Below are 18,589 nucleotides of genomic sequence, written 5' to 3'. Positions count from 1 at the left end.
CTATCCTTCCCTGTTTTTGGAGAGGAAAATAAAAAGCAGACTGCAAATCATATTTATCTAAGGACCTGTCCCAGTGTGCCCTGTGATTTCTGACAGCTGCTATGGGTTGGACTTAATAAACCCTTGTTGGGTGATTGACTGACTGACTTACCGAAAAATCCGTGTCTTCGGCCTTCAAATGGTCTGCAATGTACTGGACTCCCTCTACTGCAAGTTTCAAGGCTGGTGACATGGGCAGGGCATGCTGTTCTTTGGTGCTGCGTGGTTTGGTCACTGGATCTGAGCCAGGTGCAACCTTGACCTTTTTGCATTGACATTTGCATGGGGAGGGCTTCTCCTGGGGTTGGATTTCATCTTTGGGGCTCCTCAAAGAGGCTGGGGAGCTGGCAGACTGTCCATTGTTTGCCTGGGAAGAGTCTTCTTGGAGAGAACAGTACTGGATGCTCCTTGACCTGCAGCGGATGCCTCCTTCCTCCACTTTGCTGGAGCTGTACATTTGTTGCACACTTAGAGATCTGACTTTGGAGAAGCCAGAGGGATGCGTATTATTTGGAGGAGGTTGGGGAATGGGTGAAGAGCAGGGACTAGGCTTCCCAGGTTCACGATGCTGCAGCACAGCATCCTGACCTGAGGGAGACTTGCAGACAGGCTGGGGTTTGACCGGGTCTTCCAGGTGGACACAGAACGAAGCCGAGGGAGATCGGTCTGGGCTCTGGGGGCTGGTGGAAGATGACGTAATAAAATTGGGCTCTGGCTGTGGCCAGAACCTTGGACCTCCAGCAAGTTTGTGCATGGACTCAACCAGCTTCCTGCAGTTGTCCTTCACCACACCAGGACGTTTCATGAAGAGCAAGCGAGGGATGATATCCAGGAACACCCTTCGAACCCAAGCAGGCATGGTGTGTGTGCGAGGTGAGCGATGGTGGACATTGAGCACAAAGACAGTGATGATGATGGACAACGTCACAAAGATCATGGTGAAGAGCAGGTACTCCCCAATCAGGGGAATGACCAGGGATGTGGATGGGATGATCTCAGTGATGAGAAGTAGGAACACAGTCAAGGATAATAGCACAGAAATGCACAATGTGATCTTCTCCCCACAGTCTGACGGCAGGTAAAAAACCAAGACAGTCAAGCAGGAAATAAGAAGGCAGGGGATGATGAGGTTGATGGTGTAAAACAAGGGGAGCCTGCGGATGATGAAGGAGTAGGTGATGTCTGGGTAAATTTCAGCACAGCACTCATACTTCTTAATGTTATAGTTTCCAACAGCATTGATGATGACCCACTCGCCACTCTCCCAATAGTCTAGCTGGTCCACATGGCTGTGCATGCTCACCAAGTCAATCTTTGCTTTGTCATAGGTCCAGGAACCAAACTTCATGGTGCAATTTTGCTGGTCAAAGGGAAAAAAGGTGACATCAATGCTGCAGGAACTCTTATAGATCGCAGGGGGCGTCCATTTGATCCTCCCATCATAGAAAAGGTGGGCTTTGGTCAGGTGGGTCACGGCAAAATCACCATCTGCACTAGGGTAGGAAAGATGAGAAGCCAATAAGAGCATTAGGACTGTTGGTGTCACAGTGAGCACTAGCACTCTCTGGCCAGTCACATTGTAATTCCTTCCTCAATTTTGGGTTAGAGAGAAAACACATGTGGACATGAGTAAAAATATAAACATAATTACACAAGTGTAGTCCTTTGCAATAATAATAATAATAATAATTAATAATACCAGCAGTACCTGCCTAATGGAATTTTGAGGCTCAAATGGCATAATGTATATATAGCACTTTTCAAACCTTAAATATTTCATAAATATCAGTTTATTATTATTAAAGAATAGTTTTTCTCACCTTGTTCAATGGAGTTCAAATAAAAATGGTCCTGGGGAACATCAATAGCCTGTTATTATTCTTTCATATTTAATGGTCTGTGGACAGTTGCACAGAATGATCAAATAACTGCTTATTGTAGTTGAGCAAAAGAATTAGGATAGAAGCTCATCTTCTGTAGGCTCACTGAAAGTATTCATGGTACAAGTCCTGTAGCAGACAGGATGATATGGACCTCATCCTGTTCTCAGATTATTTTGATTTCATGTGCTGGGTCTATTTTGAAAACCGTTTACTCCATTTCAGTTGAAGATTCTGAATTACTATTCCTGTCATTGTTGTGGTGGTGGTACATAGTTTTGTGCTTTTCAAAGCACTTTATCTAATTTGAGCTTCACAGCTTCCTGAAAAGAGAGGCAAGGCAGTCACTACCCTGATTTTACAGGCTGGGAGGCTGAGGCTCAAGGGAGGTTAAGTTACTTGCCCAAGGCCATGAAATCAATCTGTAGAAATGACTAGGAAGTGGAACCCAGGTTTTGTGACTCCAGTCGTCTTTCTAGTGGAATACTCTATCTTCCCAGGCTACAGTTTTCTCTCTGAATAGATTATATCCCAGTTACTCTAAGAAGTGAATAACATGGTACTGGATATGATACACATATAATATGACATATTTATGTAGGACTTAAAAGTTTAAAAAACACTTTCCTTACATCAACCCAATGAGCTTAGTACACAAGTGCTGTAAGTGTTATTACAAATGAGGAAGCTGAAACTCCAGAGCTTGAGTGACTTGCTCAAACTCATGCAGTCAGTAAGAGACAGGATTTGAACCCAGGTCTTCTGACTCCAAGCCCAACATTCTATCCAACAACCAGACTGCTTCTTGTGGATAATTCAATTTCAAAACTGAAGCACCAGGAAGGATAAAATTCAATTGCCACTTAACAGCCAGCCACCAGTCACAGAGGCCCACAATGGGAAGATGTTGCTGTTTGGTAGAGTATGATGTAGCATAGTGGTGTCAGACTCAAATAAAATCGGGGCCATTAATTCACCATACATACATGCATACATAAAGGTCTCTGCGGGTGGCATATGGACTTAGTTTGAAAATGTAATGCTATCTATGTTTATTTATTTTGTTAAATATTTCCCAATTATATTTTAATTTGGTTCTGGCAGCACGAGAGCATTGATAGCTTGCAGCCAACGGGCTTTATGTTTGACACCTCTTTTTACACTGTAGTGGATAGAGAGATGGCCTTGAGGCCAAGAAGACCTGTGTTCAAGCCCCATCTTCTATACGTGGTGGCTTTATGACCCTGGGCAAGTCAATTAACTCTCTCTCAGTGTTCTAGGTCAGTGGAAGTTGTTCAGGCGTGTCCAACTCTTTGTGACCCCATGGACCTCTGTCCATGAGGTTTTCTTGGCAAAGATACTAGAGTGGTTTGCCATTTTCTTCTCCAGTGGATCACTGATCCAAGTCAGTGGTGTCAAACTCAAATAGAAATGAATCACTGTGGACCACATACTGACTTAGAAACCTGCAAATTAACATTATCTATTGTATTTTTAAAAATTTTTATAACATTTCCCAATTACATAGTTTTTGTTGGTTTTGAGAAGCAATGGGGTTAAGTGACTTGCCAAGAGTCATGCAGTTAGTAAGTGTCTGAGGCTGAATTTGAACTCAGGTCCTCCTATCTCCAGGGCTGGTGCTCTATCTACTGTACCACCTAGCTGCCCACCCCCCCAATTACATTTTAATATGCTTCCCACCACACTTGAGAGTTTTGTTTGTGGCCTATGAATTTGATGCCTCTGTCTAGGCAACTCTCTGAGAATAAGTTGCAGAGAAGGTATCAATCTGTATTCGTAAAAGGAATTTCCTTACCCAGGAATTCCCTATTCCAGTAAAATCACAGGTCTAGTCGCTATCCTCTTTCTCTATTCTGTAATAAACTGCCATCCCAGGTTACTTCACTGTTGATTATAGTTATCATTGCCCTCGGCTCTACTGACATCTTGGTCTATGGTATTGCTAGATACTTTCAGAAACAGCCATAACCCAAACCTTGGGACCAGAAAGAATTTCAGCTCTGGGGCTTGCCATTGTCTCAGCAGGATCCCAGATCCAGGTTCTAGACTCTTAGCTCCTCTTGCCAAGTTGACTCCAGCTACTCTATATTCACTGGACAGTGAAGGAAACACAAAGCAGTTATTAGATGCTACTACTGTTAGACAAGTCTCTGCCTAATGGAACTGGAGCCTCCAACCACTTCTAACGTCTGCCCTTAGCCTCCCAAGCAACCTTACTGAAGTTGCCACTGTAAAGCATAGAGAATGAATTATATGTACCCCCTCCTAGGAGCCCCACTAAGCAAAGAAGTAGAGACCCATCCAAGAAGGAGCCTGATCCTGCCGTGCAGATAGCTCCCTTCATTCTACAATGCCCAACTGATACCTGAAGATATACAACAGTGAGATCTGGTTAATGGTTACGCTGGAGCCAGCTCAAACTGAGCTGAGAATTAAATCTGCATTGTGAGCATCTATACCTCAGAAATCAGTAAATGCTAAAAATCTGAACTTGATTATTTGACTTGATTTATATATATGTATCATTATATTAATTATTAATTTTATATATATATAATATATATATATATATATATATGTATGTATATAGCCAGTAAGAAACAGGATTTGAACCCAGGTCTTCTGACACCAAGTCCGACTTTCTATCCAACACACCAGACTGCCTCTCATGGATAATTTAATTTCAAAACTGAAGCACCAGGAAGGATAAAATTCAATTGCCACTTAACAGCCAGTCACCAGTCATAGAAGCCCACAATAGGAAGATGTTATATATATGATAGATATGATTATATATTATATAATGATTGATGATTAAATTAATTATTAATACTAAATACATTATTTGACTTGATTTATTGTTTTATTGATTGTTTAGATTTAAAGGACTATTGGAGAAAATGTGAATAGTGAGATTAATTTTGAAAGCCTGTCATTTATACAGGTCTCTCTTTCCACACACCCCCAAGAGAGCCAGTTGTTAAACATTTACCAGTATGCCATTGGTTCTGGCCCATTATTACCACCTCCTTTTCTTGCTTGCAAAAAGCCAGATGAGTTTTATTCTGTTCAGTCACCAAATGAAAACAAACAAACAAACAAAACTAAAACAAAATTGTTTCTTTGGCAGATTCTTTTAATGAACTTTAATGAGGGATCAAGGAAAAATGTCTGACTTTTTGCAATGTTAAGTATAATGCAAATTGATTCAAGTAATGAAATGTAATCCACTGTGATGTGATCTAATGTAGTGTCACCCAATGTGATCTCATCCTGTATGTAGTCCAGTAAGGTGTCATCCAATGTGTTATACTCCAGTATACGCTAATCCAGAGTGGGGTCATCTACCGTACCATAAATCTAATGAAGTAGGATCAGTCTCAGTAGAGAAGAGAGGCCATTTGAAGTTCTTGTGTCTTATTTAGGGGTCATTTATACATAGACATTTTGTGGCATGGTCAAATATACAAGTCTGTTTAAGCCAACTGACCCCTCCTAAGAATACTCTTTTAAATGCATACAAGTACACAAAATACACAGGGTTGCAAAGGAAACCAATTACACTGAAATAGAATTTTCAAAATATTTAAAAAAAAACAAGTTTATGGACTTTAGGTGTTAAGTAAGGGTGAGCTTCTGAACAGCTCAAGCTGTACCCATCAATATTACTATACTTGATAAAATCCTGATATGATAATAGATTGCCCCCTTTCCACTGACACCTGCTTTATAACTCTCTTTTTAAACTTTGTGCTTTTCAGAAAGATGAGATCCTGGTTATGATGTAATGGAAAGAGGCATAGCTGGCAGTGGATGCTGACACAGAGGTTATCTAGGAAACATCCTGCAGGCAGACACTCAGTGGCTCTGAGTCACAGAGCCTGATAATGGATCACACAGCATCTTGTGTTATACTCTAATTATTTCGGGTGTGTCTCATCTCCTTAGGCAGACTGTGAGCTTTTTGTGGGAAAGCACAAGACCGTACTCTTTTTCCATGTTCTCTCAGAGGACTTACCACAGCTCTCAGTCAATATTTGCTCAGGATTTAAACCAGCCTGTTCTCCAAGGATCGAGTGCATTTAAATCTAGCAAGCTGTTGGTCTCTGCCTTAAATACAAGAAAGCATCTTCTTTTAGCAAACAGACCATATCTGTCCCAGTTGTCTGGGCTGCCAGAGTATGAAGTGTGTAACAGCTGGGTTTTTCATGTTGAGATATAGAATGGGCTGAAAGCCTGGAAAGGTTTACAAGCCACATAGGCATATGAAAGGCCAGAAATGCAGTTAGTCTGGGAAAAACAAAAACCTTGCCTCCTGGGTCTAGTTTTGTTTCAATGTCTCTTGTCTTCCTCCCACTCATTTGAATATAAAAGCAAAAAAGTTTTGGAATAGAAAAATTTAGGGATTTCAAACCCTGAGAGACCACAGAAGTTTGCTAAGGGAAAAAAATACTCTAATATTGACTGAAAACCATTTACCATGTGGAAACTAAGCTGTGAGTTACATAGACTTTCTGACATTAAGTCAGAGTGAGGCCTATGACACAGGGGCAATCCTTGGTCCCCAAGTAGTACAGGTCAAAGAACCATTGATTAGAGGTTATCTTAGACTAAATCCCTAGAGACCTAGAGAGTTCAAGTGACCTACCTAAGATCACACAGTGCACGACAGAGTAGGGATTTGAACTCAGGTTTTCTGATTCCAAATCTAGCATGCTTTCTACTGCCCAATGCTGATGAAAAGATGGATGCAAGTTGGGGGTGGGGTAGTAGTTAGCTAGAATCACCCTGGCTCTGTCAAAAAAGTCCTCATCTCACACCTAGATTACTGCAGTATGCTCCTAATCGGCCTCCTTGCCTTGTCTATCAACTTCATTGCATCCTACACACTGCTGCCAAAGTAATGTTGCTGAAGTGCAGGGGTAGCCATGTGACTCCCCACCAAACCCTTTTCATCAGCTTCCTATTCCTATTGCCTCTAGAAAAAAATATAAACTCTTATGAAATACTAACTCCCAGCTTTTAAAACCCTATATAACCTTACCCCACCCTACCCTGGCAGGCTAATTGGACATCACATCCTATTCTGACCTCCACTATCCAGCCAAAATGACATTCTCTCTGTTTCTCACACATGACATTCCATACCCTGCCTTTTTCCTTGCACTGGTCATCTTCAAGCTTGGACTGCACTCCTTCCCTATATATCTCATGGAGTTCTTCTCTGTCTTTAAAATACAATTTCAACACCATCTTCTACATGAAGCCTTTCCTGATCTCCCCAACTACTAATACCCTCTCTTCCAAATTACCTTATGTTTAACTACTTTGTATTTAATCACTTTATATTTAGGCTAACTAGGTGGCACAGTGGATAGAATGCCAAGCCTGGAGTCAAGAAGACTCCTTTTCCTGAGTTCAAATCTGGTCCCACTTAGTAACTATGTGACCCTGGGCAAGTCACTTAATCTTGTATGCCTCAGATTCCTTATCTGTGAAATAAGCTGGAGAAGGAAATGGCAAATCATTCTAGTATCTTTGCCAAGAAAACCCCAAATGGGGTTACAAAGAGTCAGACATGACTGAAGAACAACAATTTTATATTTAGGCCATATATGTTTATATATGTCCTTGCTGCCCCGTTAAAGTAACTCCTTGTATTTGCATCCCTAGTGCTCAGCTAGCACAGTGCTTGGCACATACTCTGTGCCAAATAAATACTTATTGATTAATTGATTGATTGATTAAAGAACTTGGCTTGAGGTAAGGACTTTCCTTCTGGAGAGGAAATGCCCATTCTCACAGACTTTCCTATGGGAAGAGCGAAGTCATTGAAGACTGCTGGAATCTGCCCTTCTTTTCCCTCCCCTCCCCCCGCATTGACTGGGTATATAATAAGCTTCTGTCTGCTAAAAACTAAAACTAAAACTAAACAAAAACCATAACAGAAAAAGTCTCAGGATTTTAAACTAAAAGAGCCATGTCAGAAATCATTTCTATGAACCACAGGTAGCAGCACCTCAGCTAAAAAGTTCAGTTTCTGAAGCCAGAATCTAGATGCAGAGGGGAGTTTCACAATCTCACGGCCAGCAGAGCATGTCTGGTGCCAACCCACAATGACCTCTAGACTAGCTGAGCAGAGGCTGCCAACTCTGCAAGGTTAGCAGGGAGCAATGCCTGTCAGGTGACCTCCTTTGGCATCGCAAATGTGGTCCTATTTGCACGTGTGCTGGTCTTTCTTCGCTAACATCCACTGTTTAGTTGCGATTTAGCTTTTGTTCTGCAACCATCAGCAATATAGTCAATACAATTTAGTTACAGCTCTGCTTTCAGCAAAACTGAGAGGAAACCCTGAATAAGGGGTACCAGCTCTTCACTCTAGATGGCACAATGCCATCTTTGCTTAGGTCCACAGGTGATGCTGAGTGGTTGGAGGTTGGAAGGATTCTGGATGTACTGATCCCTATCCAAATTCATAGACATCCCACTCCTTTACTCTAGTCTATTGACCTCTCAGTCAACCCCCTAGCAGTAATCCAGGACTTCTGAGGGTCATGGAACTTGAAGGCACACTGGAGAAAATGTAGTCCAACCTTCTCACTTTACAGTGATTTTTATTTCTTTAAAAGATGGGCTGAAAAATTTTATTTTATGAACTCTCAGAGGCCTAATGAAATCATTCATTCATATAATAATATGTTGCAACTGCATTCAGCATTGCAAATGATTCACAATCAGTAGGCTTCTGCATATTACCCAGTGAGTGAGTCTGGTAGACAATATTATTTTATAATTCCCCAATCAGTGATGAGTCCCTTCCCCCTCAAATTTCATATCACACTCTGCTTGTACCCATCTATATTGTATTTCTAATGTGTTACACACACACATACACACACGTGTGTGGCATACATATATGTATATGTCTATAAATACATAAAAATAGATACATACACATATATACATATCTACCTACAAGACTGTAAGCTCCATAAGGGTAAAGACTTCATCTTACAGTAATTAAACTTGGTATCTCTCCCAGTATTTAATGAAATGCTCAGCATCTAGTAAGTGACTTATTACTGAATGTGAACGAGAGGCCTTCAGGGCTCTGAGGAAGGCTATCAGAGGAACTAGAAAGGAGTTTTGGATATTAGGATTCCTCTGGAGTGGACTCTAAATTTTTACCAAATTTTACCTAATTATAATGATCTGGATGGAAACTTTGTATTAATCTGTATGTATCTTGTACCTTATTAGAATGTAAAATCCTTGAAGGCAGGGTTTACTTTTTTAAAAATTTTTCTTTGTATTCCCAGAATTTATTTCAGTGCCAGCACTTAGCTTAATTCATATGAATGAATGAATGAAATGAATGAAAAAAATATTAGCTTAATTCATATGAATTAGACCTGTGATTTCATTGGTATAGAGAGCTCTTCTGTGAGCAAACTCCTACAGATGCAAGTGATCACCTTCTCTGCAATTTATAAATTGTCCTAGAGGCTTGCCTAGAGCTCTGAGAGACTAAGAGTTGCCTAGGGTCACACAACCAGTATATATGGGACTTGAACCTGGGTCTTTCTGGATCCAAGACCAGATGTCTATCCACAACACCATATTGCACATAGTAAGCACTTAATAAATGCTTGTTAGTTGATTGATTCTTAGATGGGCATAGGGTGCAGCACCAGGTAGATCTGTGGAATAAATAGGGAACTAGCTTATGCTAGATACTTGCCCAGAGACATACAATTTGAAAGAGCCTGATCTGAGATTCAAACCCCAATCTTTTAACTAAGTTTAGCACTCTTATCTTTCTAATCCTGCTGAAAGCTCTAAGGCAGATATATTCACAAAGAGCCAGAAGACTGAAAGTCTGTGCAGATGTGCCTTATTCCCGTCTCCCCCTTTTGTACCTTTCCAGTAACTCATTCCCCCCATTTCTAGTTCTGGATTCACTGATGAAGAAGGAGGCATGGAGAGATCAAGGAAGAAATGAGATCCCTACATGGTAGGGGTCTGAAGGCTGAGGCCATGTCTGATGCAGTGGAAAAAACCCTGGCTCTGGAAGTAGGGACCTGGGTTCTAATGCTGGCTTTGCTATTTAACCATCTGTGTGATCTTGAGCAAATCATTTTACTTCTCTGATTCATAGTTTTTTTCTTCTCTAAAATGAGAGGATTTGAAAAGATGACTTCATGTCCTTTTCAGATCTAAATCTATGACCCTCTATAATGGGAAAATGATAACAGGTGCTGGGGGAAAAGGAATTACTCCACTCCTTTCCTTCTGTTTTCTCTTTCTTTTTACAAGAGTGATCTTTGGACTTGGAAGGGAAGAACAAAAATGACTAACAAAGAACCAAATAACAAGGTAAAATAGAAGGTAATAAGAGAGCAAGCACTAATTCCCTCAAAGACTGAAAGCCAAGTAGTCCTAATGAACCATATAAAGATACTGAAAGAATTGGAAGAGGAACTGCTGTCACTGATTGCTGAAAAATTCTGGAGGAGAGTGGTGCCACAGAACTGGAGATAGGGCAACTATGTTCCCTGAAATGGAAGAAGGTGGATTTTTAAATTATAGGCTCCCAAACTTAATATGGATTCACATTAAAATTTTGGAATGGATTGTTTAAGGTATGGTTTGTGAACCCTCTTTATGAGAAGGAAAAAAGGTGATCACTAAGAGCCAGCATAGGTTTATCAATATGGTTTAGAGGAAAGGATTTACAGAGAATTTAGGATTAAATTCTAACTCCATTGCTATGCGGAGCTTAATCTCTCTGGGCCTCAGTTTCCTCATCTATAATATGAGGTGGCTGAACCCCTCTCCCCTCAAGGTTCATTCTAGTTCTAAATCAATAATCTTTTTATCTTGTCATGCCAGATAAATGACATTTCCTTTCTTGGACAGGACTGTTAAAATGATAGGTCAAAGGAATGCCATGGACATCATGTACCTGAAACTCAGAAAAGCTAATTGAGATCTCTTAAGTCAAAGCATCATAAGCATGATAAATAGAATGTACTGTGTGTGGGCAGGGACTATTTACTTTTCTCTGTGTCCCCAGCATCTAGCACAGTGCCTTGCACAGAATAGATGATGAATAAATATTTGTTGGATTGAATTGAATAAAGAAACAGAAGCAAGGAGGGTGACGGGAAGGCAAATAGAAATAAAAAGAGAAAACACAAATATACAGAGTGGAACTCTGGAGTACATCGTTAAAGGAATGGTTTATAGCCATTTAGAGAAGGAGCAATCACTATAAAACAGTCACACCAGGCTAACTTCATTTTCTTTTTTTACAGGGACTTTTTTCCTTTTACTATCTGATATGCTAATCCCATAGACATAGTATGCCTCGGTTTCTATGAGATGTTAGATGAAGTTTCTCATAGGGACTTTGTGGATAAGATGAGATATAAACTATATCCAATAGTCCAATTAGGCAGATTCAGAATTCTGAATGATCAAAGGAATGGTAATTAATGGATCTATGTCACCTTGAAGGGAAGTTTCTAGTGGAGTGCTGTGTGCCTCTGAATTTGAATCTATTCTGTCAAACATTTTGCTAAATTGGATGAAGGTATAGATGGTGTAGTTATCAATTTTAAATTGGTAGATAATGCAAAAATGGGTGGGATGGTAAATATATTGGATGAAAGAATTGGGATTCAAAAGTTCTTGAAAAGTTAAAGCTAACAAAATCAAAGGTAATATCTTGCACTGGGGTTCAAAAACTCTACTATACAAATACAGAACACAGTGTGACATGATTAGAAGCAGTTTCATGAAAAGAACCAAGGTTTGTTTACCTCTGAACCGGGTGCATTATCATACACGAATGTAATGGAATACTATTGTTCCATAAGAAATGACAAAAGGGATGGTTTCAGAGAAACCTAGGAAGACTTGCATGAAGTGATGTAGAATGAAGTGAATAAAACTGGAAGAATGAGTTACACTATATGTAAAAATAATATAAAAAAACTTTGAAAGACTTAAGAACTCTGATCAATGCATGGACATGGCCAACACAGGAATTTATTTCACTTGACTAAGTCTTTTTGTTACAAGAGTTTTATTTTTCCATTTTTTTCTTTCTTTCTCAGTGGAAGGGGAATTTGAAGGGAGAAAAATAAATGCTTGTTAATTGAAAAAAATATTAAGACCTAAGAGTTATAGTGGACTGAAAGCTCAATATGAATTAACAATTAGACATATTCATCTGGCATTAGCCAAAAGAACCAATGTAATGTTTGACTACATTAATAAAAATATCATTTCCAAAGCAAGATAGGTGATGGTCCTGATATCGTGCCCAATTCTGGACTCAGGAGCCCAATACACTTAGAAAAGACACTGATAAACTAGAGCATATCCAGAAGAAGCTGACCAGGATGATAAGGTGACAAAAACCACACCATACTCAAATTAGTTGAAGAAACTGGGGCTATTTAGCCTGGAGATGAGAAGACTTGCTGGAGGGAAAAGGGAAATTTGTTGGTGCAGGTGGGGAGAGATTCAGTCACTGTCTTTAAATAGTTGAAGGGTTGTCATGTGGAAGGGGAGGATTACACTTATTCTACTTGATCCCTAAAAGAAGAACCAATGGGTGAACTTTATAGGGCAGCAAATTTTAGCTTAACATAAAGATTCTAATCTCTGAGTCTGTAGATTTCATTGAGGTAGAAGCCAGAAGCAAAGGTTTCCGTGAATCTGAGCGCATGTTTGCATTTATTAGGATGTACAGAATTGGATTATTTGAGTTTACTGTTCCTTCACCTACCTCCAGAATCCAGTATAATGCAGAAATTAAAATATTCTTTGGTGATAAATTAAAGAAGTTTCTATTCAGCAACTATTCTACATAGAAAGCATCCAAGTTACACATCGATGAGCTATGCAAAAAAAAAAAAATGAAAAATACTGGGACTGTCCATCCAATCTGTCTGCTTTTATCAGAGAAGCACTTTTGAAGTTTGCCTAAAGTTCCAGTATCCTTATTTTTCAGGTTCTTCTGAAATGGACTAAAGTTAGGGTATATTATAATGACTGTTGGATTGGAGTTTGAGGCAAGAATTTTAGTCCCTACTCTGGAAAGCATTTCCAATTTTACTTTAGGAGAGTCAATTCCTCTCTCTCTTTTTCCTGATCCTCCTTTATATTAGTTTCTCCCCTTTGAGATTATCCTCAATTTGTCTTGTTGATACATAATTGTTTGCATGTTTGCATGTTACCCCATTAGGCTGTGAGTTCTCAGAGGCTAGGACTGGGTTTTGTTTTTTTTTTTTGCCTTTCTTTGTAACTCCCAACACTTAGTATGTGCTTCATAAATGTTTGATGACTTGACTTGACTTTTTCTACCTGTTGAATGAATGAGGAACTAGATGATTTCCAACACCACTTTCAGCAACGAGTCCATGAAAGAAAGATTTTGTCTCAGTAAACAGTTTATGTCAGATCTTGGCTTTGAAATTCAGTTCTGCAGTCCTCAGCTCTAAATCAAGCTCTTGTCTATTTGTTCCTTTGGGCTTCCAGGAAGTTAATAATATTCATCAGCTTATAATACTCATCTGTGATTGTGAAGACTAAAATAATAATGCTCATAATAAAATAATACAGGTCTATATAGTGTTTTGACCTTTGCAAAGCACTTTCATGTATCTAAGGAAGGATGTTCCCCTAGGTTTATGTTTAGCTTTCTTCTCTTCTCTTTCTATACTTCCTTGGTAATCTCACTTACTCCCCCTTTTATATAGATGACTCCCAAATCTATATGTCTGGTCCTGAGCTCAGTTCTGAGCTCCACTCATACTTCCTACTATCTACAGTCTATAGGAAATCTCCACAAAGATATCCTCTTGGTTACTCCAATTCAATGTCTCTAAAACTAAGCTCATCATGATTCCCTCTAAGCCTGCCCTACTTCTTTCTTCACTATTTCCATCAGTAGCACCATTTTTCACCCAGTCTTCCATGATGACCTTGGATTTATCAGTGACTCATTGCTCTCCCTTACCTTTCACATCCAATCAATTACTAAGTTCTGTCAATTTCATCTCCACAACATCTTTTGTATTCATCACTCCCTCTGTATTACTACTGCCACCATTACTAATCCTCATTACCAGCCAGCTGAACTGTTATGGTCATCTTCTAAGAGGTCTTCCCACCTCCACTCTCTTCTTTATGGTCAGGGGTGTGTCAGAGCCAGTTCAAATAGGCTAGAGAAAGCTGTTTGTTAATTTTCCAGAGTGAACATTTACACTTTACAAATTTACAAATTAGGGCTTGATTTATTATTTTGTTGATTGTCTAAACTTAAGTCTAGACATAATGGGGAAAATGTTAATAATGTAGATTAAACTTAATCGTGTCAGGTGTCTGTATACATGTGTGTATGTATGTATACATCTGTATGTATGCATATATACATACATATGCATATGTCAGTTGTTATACATTTACCAGCACACCACTGCTATGTCCAGCCTTTGTACCACTGCTATCACATTTTACTCTTTCTTAAATACGGTAGTTATGGTGATATTACTTGCTCCTCTGTTTAGAAATCTTCAGTACTCTCCATTACCTCCCAAGTAAAGTCTAAATTCTTCAAAGCCTCCTTACAAACTAGCACGACCCTATTTCCCAGTTTATTTCATATTAATCCCTTCCATACACTCTACACTCCAGCCAAACTAGACAGCTCTCTGCCTTCTAATTATACATTGAGCTCTCATATCTGCTTGTCTTTCCAGGCAGCTCTCAATTCCTGTAGTGCTCTTCCTTCCCATCTTTATTGTTGAAACCATTTTTAAAAGCCCAAATCAAATTACATTTCTTCCAGGAAATTTTTACTGATTCTCATCCCACCCTTCCTCCCCTCCTCCCCATCCCAATAACAACCACTTTCCATATCAAACCTCATAACTGTTTGTTTTGTAGCTTTCTAATGTACTTAACATGTAGTATTGCATATTACAGCAAACTGTGTGAGAGTCTTATCCCCCTACTAGACTGTAGACTCCATGAGGGAGCTTATCCAAAGTTTGTATCTTCCTTAGCATTTAATTCTGTGCTTTGCACACAGTAGGTACTTAAGAAAATATTTGGTGATTTACTCGGTTGGCCTAATTATCTCACTTGACTGGCATAAAACATCTGTGAAGTTGATAGGGTGGTAATTATAATCCCTATTTGGCAGATGAGAAGCCCAAGACTAATGTCAGTTTAGGTTGACTTTGAATCTGGGCTCCAAAAAAAACCCCCAATAGTCTCTAAGAGAAGCAAGGCTCTTAAGTTTTCTTCAATAATATGCTGCTGATGTCTGGTCCTAATTCTCCTAATTGACCGTCCCCCACATTGATTTCAATTGAAGTCTATTCCCAGCCTTGATTTATACTCCATCATCTGCCACTGTTAACTATTCACTAACCTAAATCCTAGATGCCTTTGCTCACCCCACCCCCAATATTCAATAATTTTGTGTCTCCTAATCCTCAACCTACCCTTCAAATTTTTTGCTCTTGCTTCAGGATTGTTGAGCATCATGAGAAAAAAAAATCTCAAAATGAAGTTTTCTCATCTACTATAAACTAAAGGTACAGCTCTTTAGTGGGACCTCCACTGCTGCTCTTAGTGAAGATCATTTTTATTCTCTGTTCTGACTCCTAAAAGCACCACCAACTTCCACACTCGGTGCAGATGACAGCCTCCTACATCACTGAAAAGTTTGAGGCCTTCCAACAGACATTCCTTCACTTCTTCTCCTCCACTTTTCAAAACATCCAAGTGGCATAACTTGTTTTTTTCTTCCTTCCAGTCTAAGAGTGAAGAGGGATGCCTTAACTAAATTGTCAAAGTTGAAAAGGACCTCACAGATCATCTATTCCCTACACAAAGAAGAATCTTCTCTAAACAAACTGATGAAACATCATCATTTAGCCTCTTCTTGAAGATAGACAGGGATGATAGAAACCAGGAGAGGATTAGGAACTCACTATCTCTGCAAGCATCCCATTAAATTTTGAGACAGCTCTAAGAGTCTTCTTACATAAAGTCAAAATCTGTTTCCCTGCAGCTTCTGCTCACTGCTCCCAATTCTGCCTTCTAAGGCTCAGCAGAATGGTGCCTCTTTCTTGTGACGAACCTTTGAATACTTTGGATGAATGCATTCACAAATGAATGAATGAAAAAGAACTTTTGAAGAACTTACTCTATGTAAGACACTGGGCTAAGTACTGGGGATGTACCAAACAAAACAAAAAAAAAACCAAGATAACACCTGCCATCAAGAAGCTTCCATTTTAAAAGGAGAATACTGCACATACAGGTGAGTGGTAGTCAGGGAGGGATATTTTGTTCTGGAAAGTCACAGAGATGGTGAGTGGAGTCACAGGGAAACTGATTGGCTTGACCATTCCAGGAATGGCAATGTAGATTAGAAGACTGTTCCCAGAGGAAAAGGTGGAAAGTGGGGGGTAAAGAGATCTGGGATCAATTAAATATGATAGACTCATCAATCAAGAGAGCAGAGCCCCCATGTGGGAGCTGGAGTACCTAGTCAGAGGTGAAAGGTAGAGCTAAATGGAATGTCTGGAAAAGAGCATGCATGCAGGATGGTGGATTCCACAGTAACATTAGACAAAGAATCCAAAGAAATCTTAGTAATCATCTCCTTTAACCTCCTCATTTTATAGATGAGGAAACTGAGCCCAGACAGGTGAACTGAATTGTCGAAGGTCACACAGGGAGTGAGCAACAGAGCAAGGATTCAAATCCAAACACTCAGATTTCAAATCCAATATTCTTTCACTATATTATAATTTGAACACAATTTTCATGTACCCCCGTCCCTCACCCTAACATGTATTCTCAGAATAGCACAGTACTTTCTTTGCACACAATTAGCCCTTAACACATGATTGTTGCTATTCTCTCTAGACGAAGCATCCCCAGTTCTTTCAACTGATCTTTGTAGAACACAGTCTGTGGTTCCCTCAACACTTTCCTATGAATTTTCTCCATTGTGTCAATGTTGTTTTTAAAATGCAGCTCCTAGAACCAAGCACATATTCCAGCCGTGATATGACCAGTGTAAAGCACAATATGATTATTACTTGCTCACTCTGGATACCATTTAAGAAGAGCACTCAGGCTATTCACTTCCTCATTTCCCACCCACCTGCTTTCCAGATTTCACGATCACCCAAAACTTATCATCCTGCAAGAGAAAAATAGCTCAGTTAACTAATACCCCCTCAGATCATTTCACACCCCAGCTGCAGAACTTTATCATACCTTTTTACTTCTTTTTGTATATTGTCTCTCCCATTAGATCTTAAGCTCCTCCAGGGCAGGGACTGTCTTTTGCCTTTCTTTGTTTTCTCTATCACTTAGCACAATAGAAGCTTAACAAATATTTACAGGGCAGCAAGTTTACAGTGCTCAGAGCACTGGACCTGGAGTCAGGAAGACCTGAGCACAAATCTGGCCTCAGACACTTAATAGTTGTGTGACCCTGGGCGAGTCACTTAACCCTGTTTGCCTCAGTTTCCTTATCTATAAAATGACCTGGAGAAGGAAATGGCAAACCATTCTAGTATCTTTGCCAAGAAAACCTCAAATGTGGTCATGAAGAGTCGGACACAACTGAACAACAACAACAAATAAATGTTTACTGACTCTGACACTGTATCTCCCTTAACAATGCCCTGGATAGTATTTATTTTTTGCTGTCATTTAACATTGTTGGCTGGTATTGAGCTTGTAGTTTATTAGACCTCAGGTTTCTTTTTAATAAAAATTGTTGCTTAGCTACAACCTTGCATATCTTGAACAGTTGTGTGTGTGTGTGTGTGTGTGTGTGTGTGTGTGTGTTTTAAATCCAAGTATAGATTATAGTATACACATGCCTATTATATTTCATTTTATGAATCTGGTCTGTCATTTTCTCAAGGTTTTTTTTTTTTGAGTCCTATTTGTTACTCAACATGCTAGCTCTCCATTTTAGTTCTATGTCACTTTCATAATTGGGAAATATGTCACATCTGGTTTCATGTCACTGCTTAAAAATATTGAACATCATAAATTTCCGAATACAGGACCATACGCAGATACTAGGAACACACTGTAACCTGATTTTGGCTCATAGATAGCAATGACTCCTCTAGGGATCCTTGCCAAGGATAATCACTCTACCTATATCCCTGATCCCATCTTTCCTGCCTCCTCTAGGGCCCTAATCTAGTAATCAAACCCCTTCTCTTATGTATTTGGAATCTTATTTCTCCAGTAGCTACTGCCTCTCTGCTTTCAAAATATGTTGCTGTTTCTCCCAGCTTGAGTTTGTTAGAATAAATGATTAGATTCCAGTGAAGGAATGGTTTCATAGAGCCATGAATTCACCGAAAGCAAGAACAGGAACAAATAATAGAGAACATATAGTCCAGCCTCCTATATTTTAGATGAGAAGCCCAAAGAAGCACCCTGCCTTCCCAATTACCATTCTATCTCTCTCTCCCCCTTCACAATTAAATTTTTTTTAGCAGTTTGTATCTAACACTTCAACTTTCTTAACATTTTCTGTCTACTCAAATCTTTCAAATACTGGAAAACAGCTCTCATGTTCTCTC

At 39.5% G+C, this 18,589-nt stretch overlaps 1 protein-coding gene across 1 annotated transcript in view; it reads right to left on the bottom strand.

The window, feature by feature from the left end:
* The window catches only part of CHRNA4 (cholinergic receptor nicotinic alpha 4 subunit), a 53,796-nt gene that overhangs the window by 9,089 nt on the left and 26,118 nt on the right, over positions 1–18,589 (bottom strand). The window contains exon 5 of the mRNA XM_027850076.1: positions 152–1,532. Coding sequence (XP_027705877.1) covers positions 152–1,532 — 1,381 coding nt within the window. The remainder of the gene's footprint in view (positions 1–151; positions 1,533–18,589) is intronic.

The sequence above is a fragment of the Vombatus ursinus genome, unplaced genomic scaffold (assembly GCF_900497805.2).
Source record: "Vombatus ursinus unplaced genomic scaffold, bare-nosed wombat genome assembly UNPS02000580.1, whole genome shotgun sequence".
NCBI classification, from domain to species: domain Eukaryota; kingdom Metazoa; phylum Chordata; class Mammalia; order Diprotodontia; family Vombatidae; genus Vombatus; species Vombatus ursinus.
The sequence above is the reverse complement of the archived record's forward strand: the minus strand, read 5'-3'. Positions and strand labels throughout refer to the sequence as shown.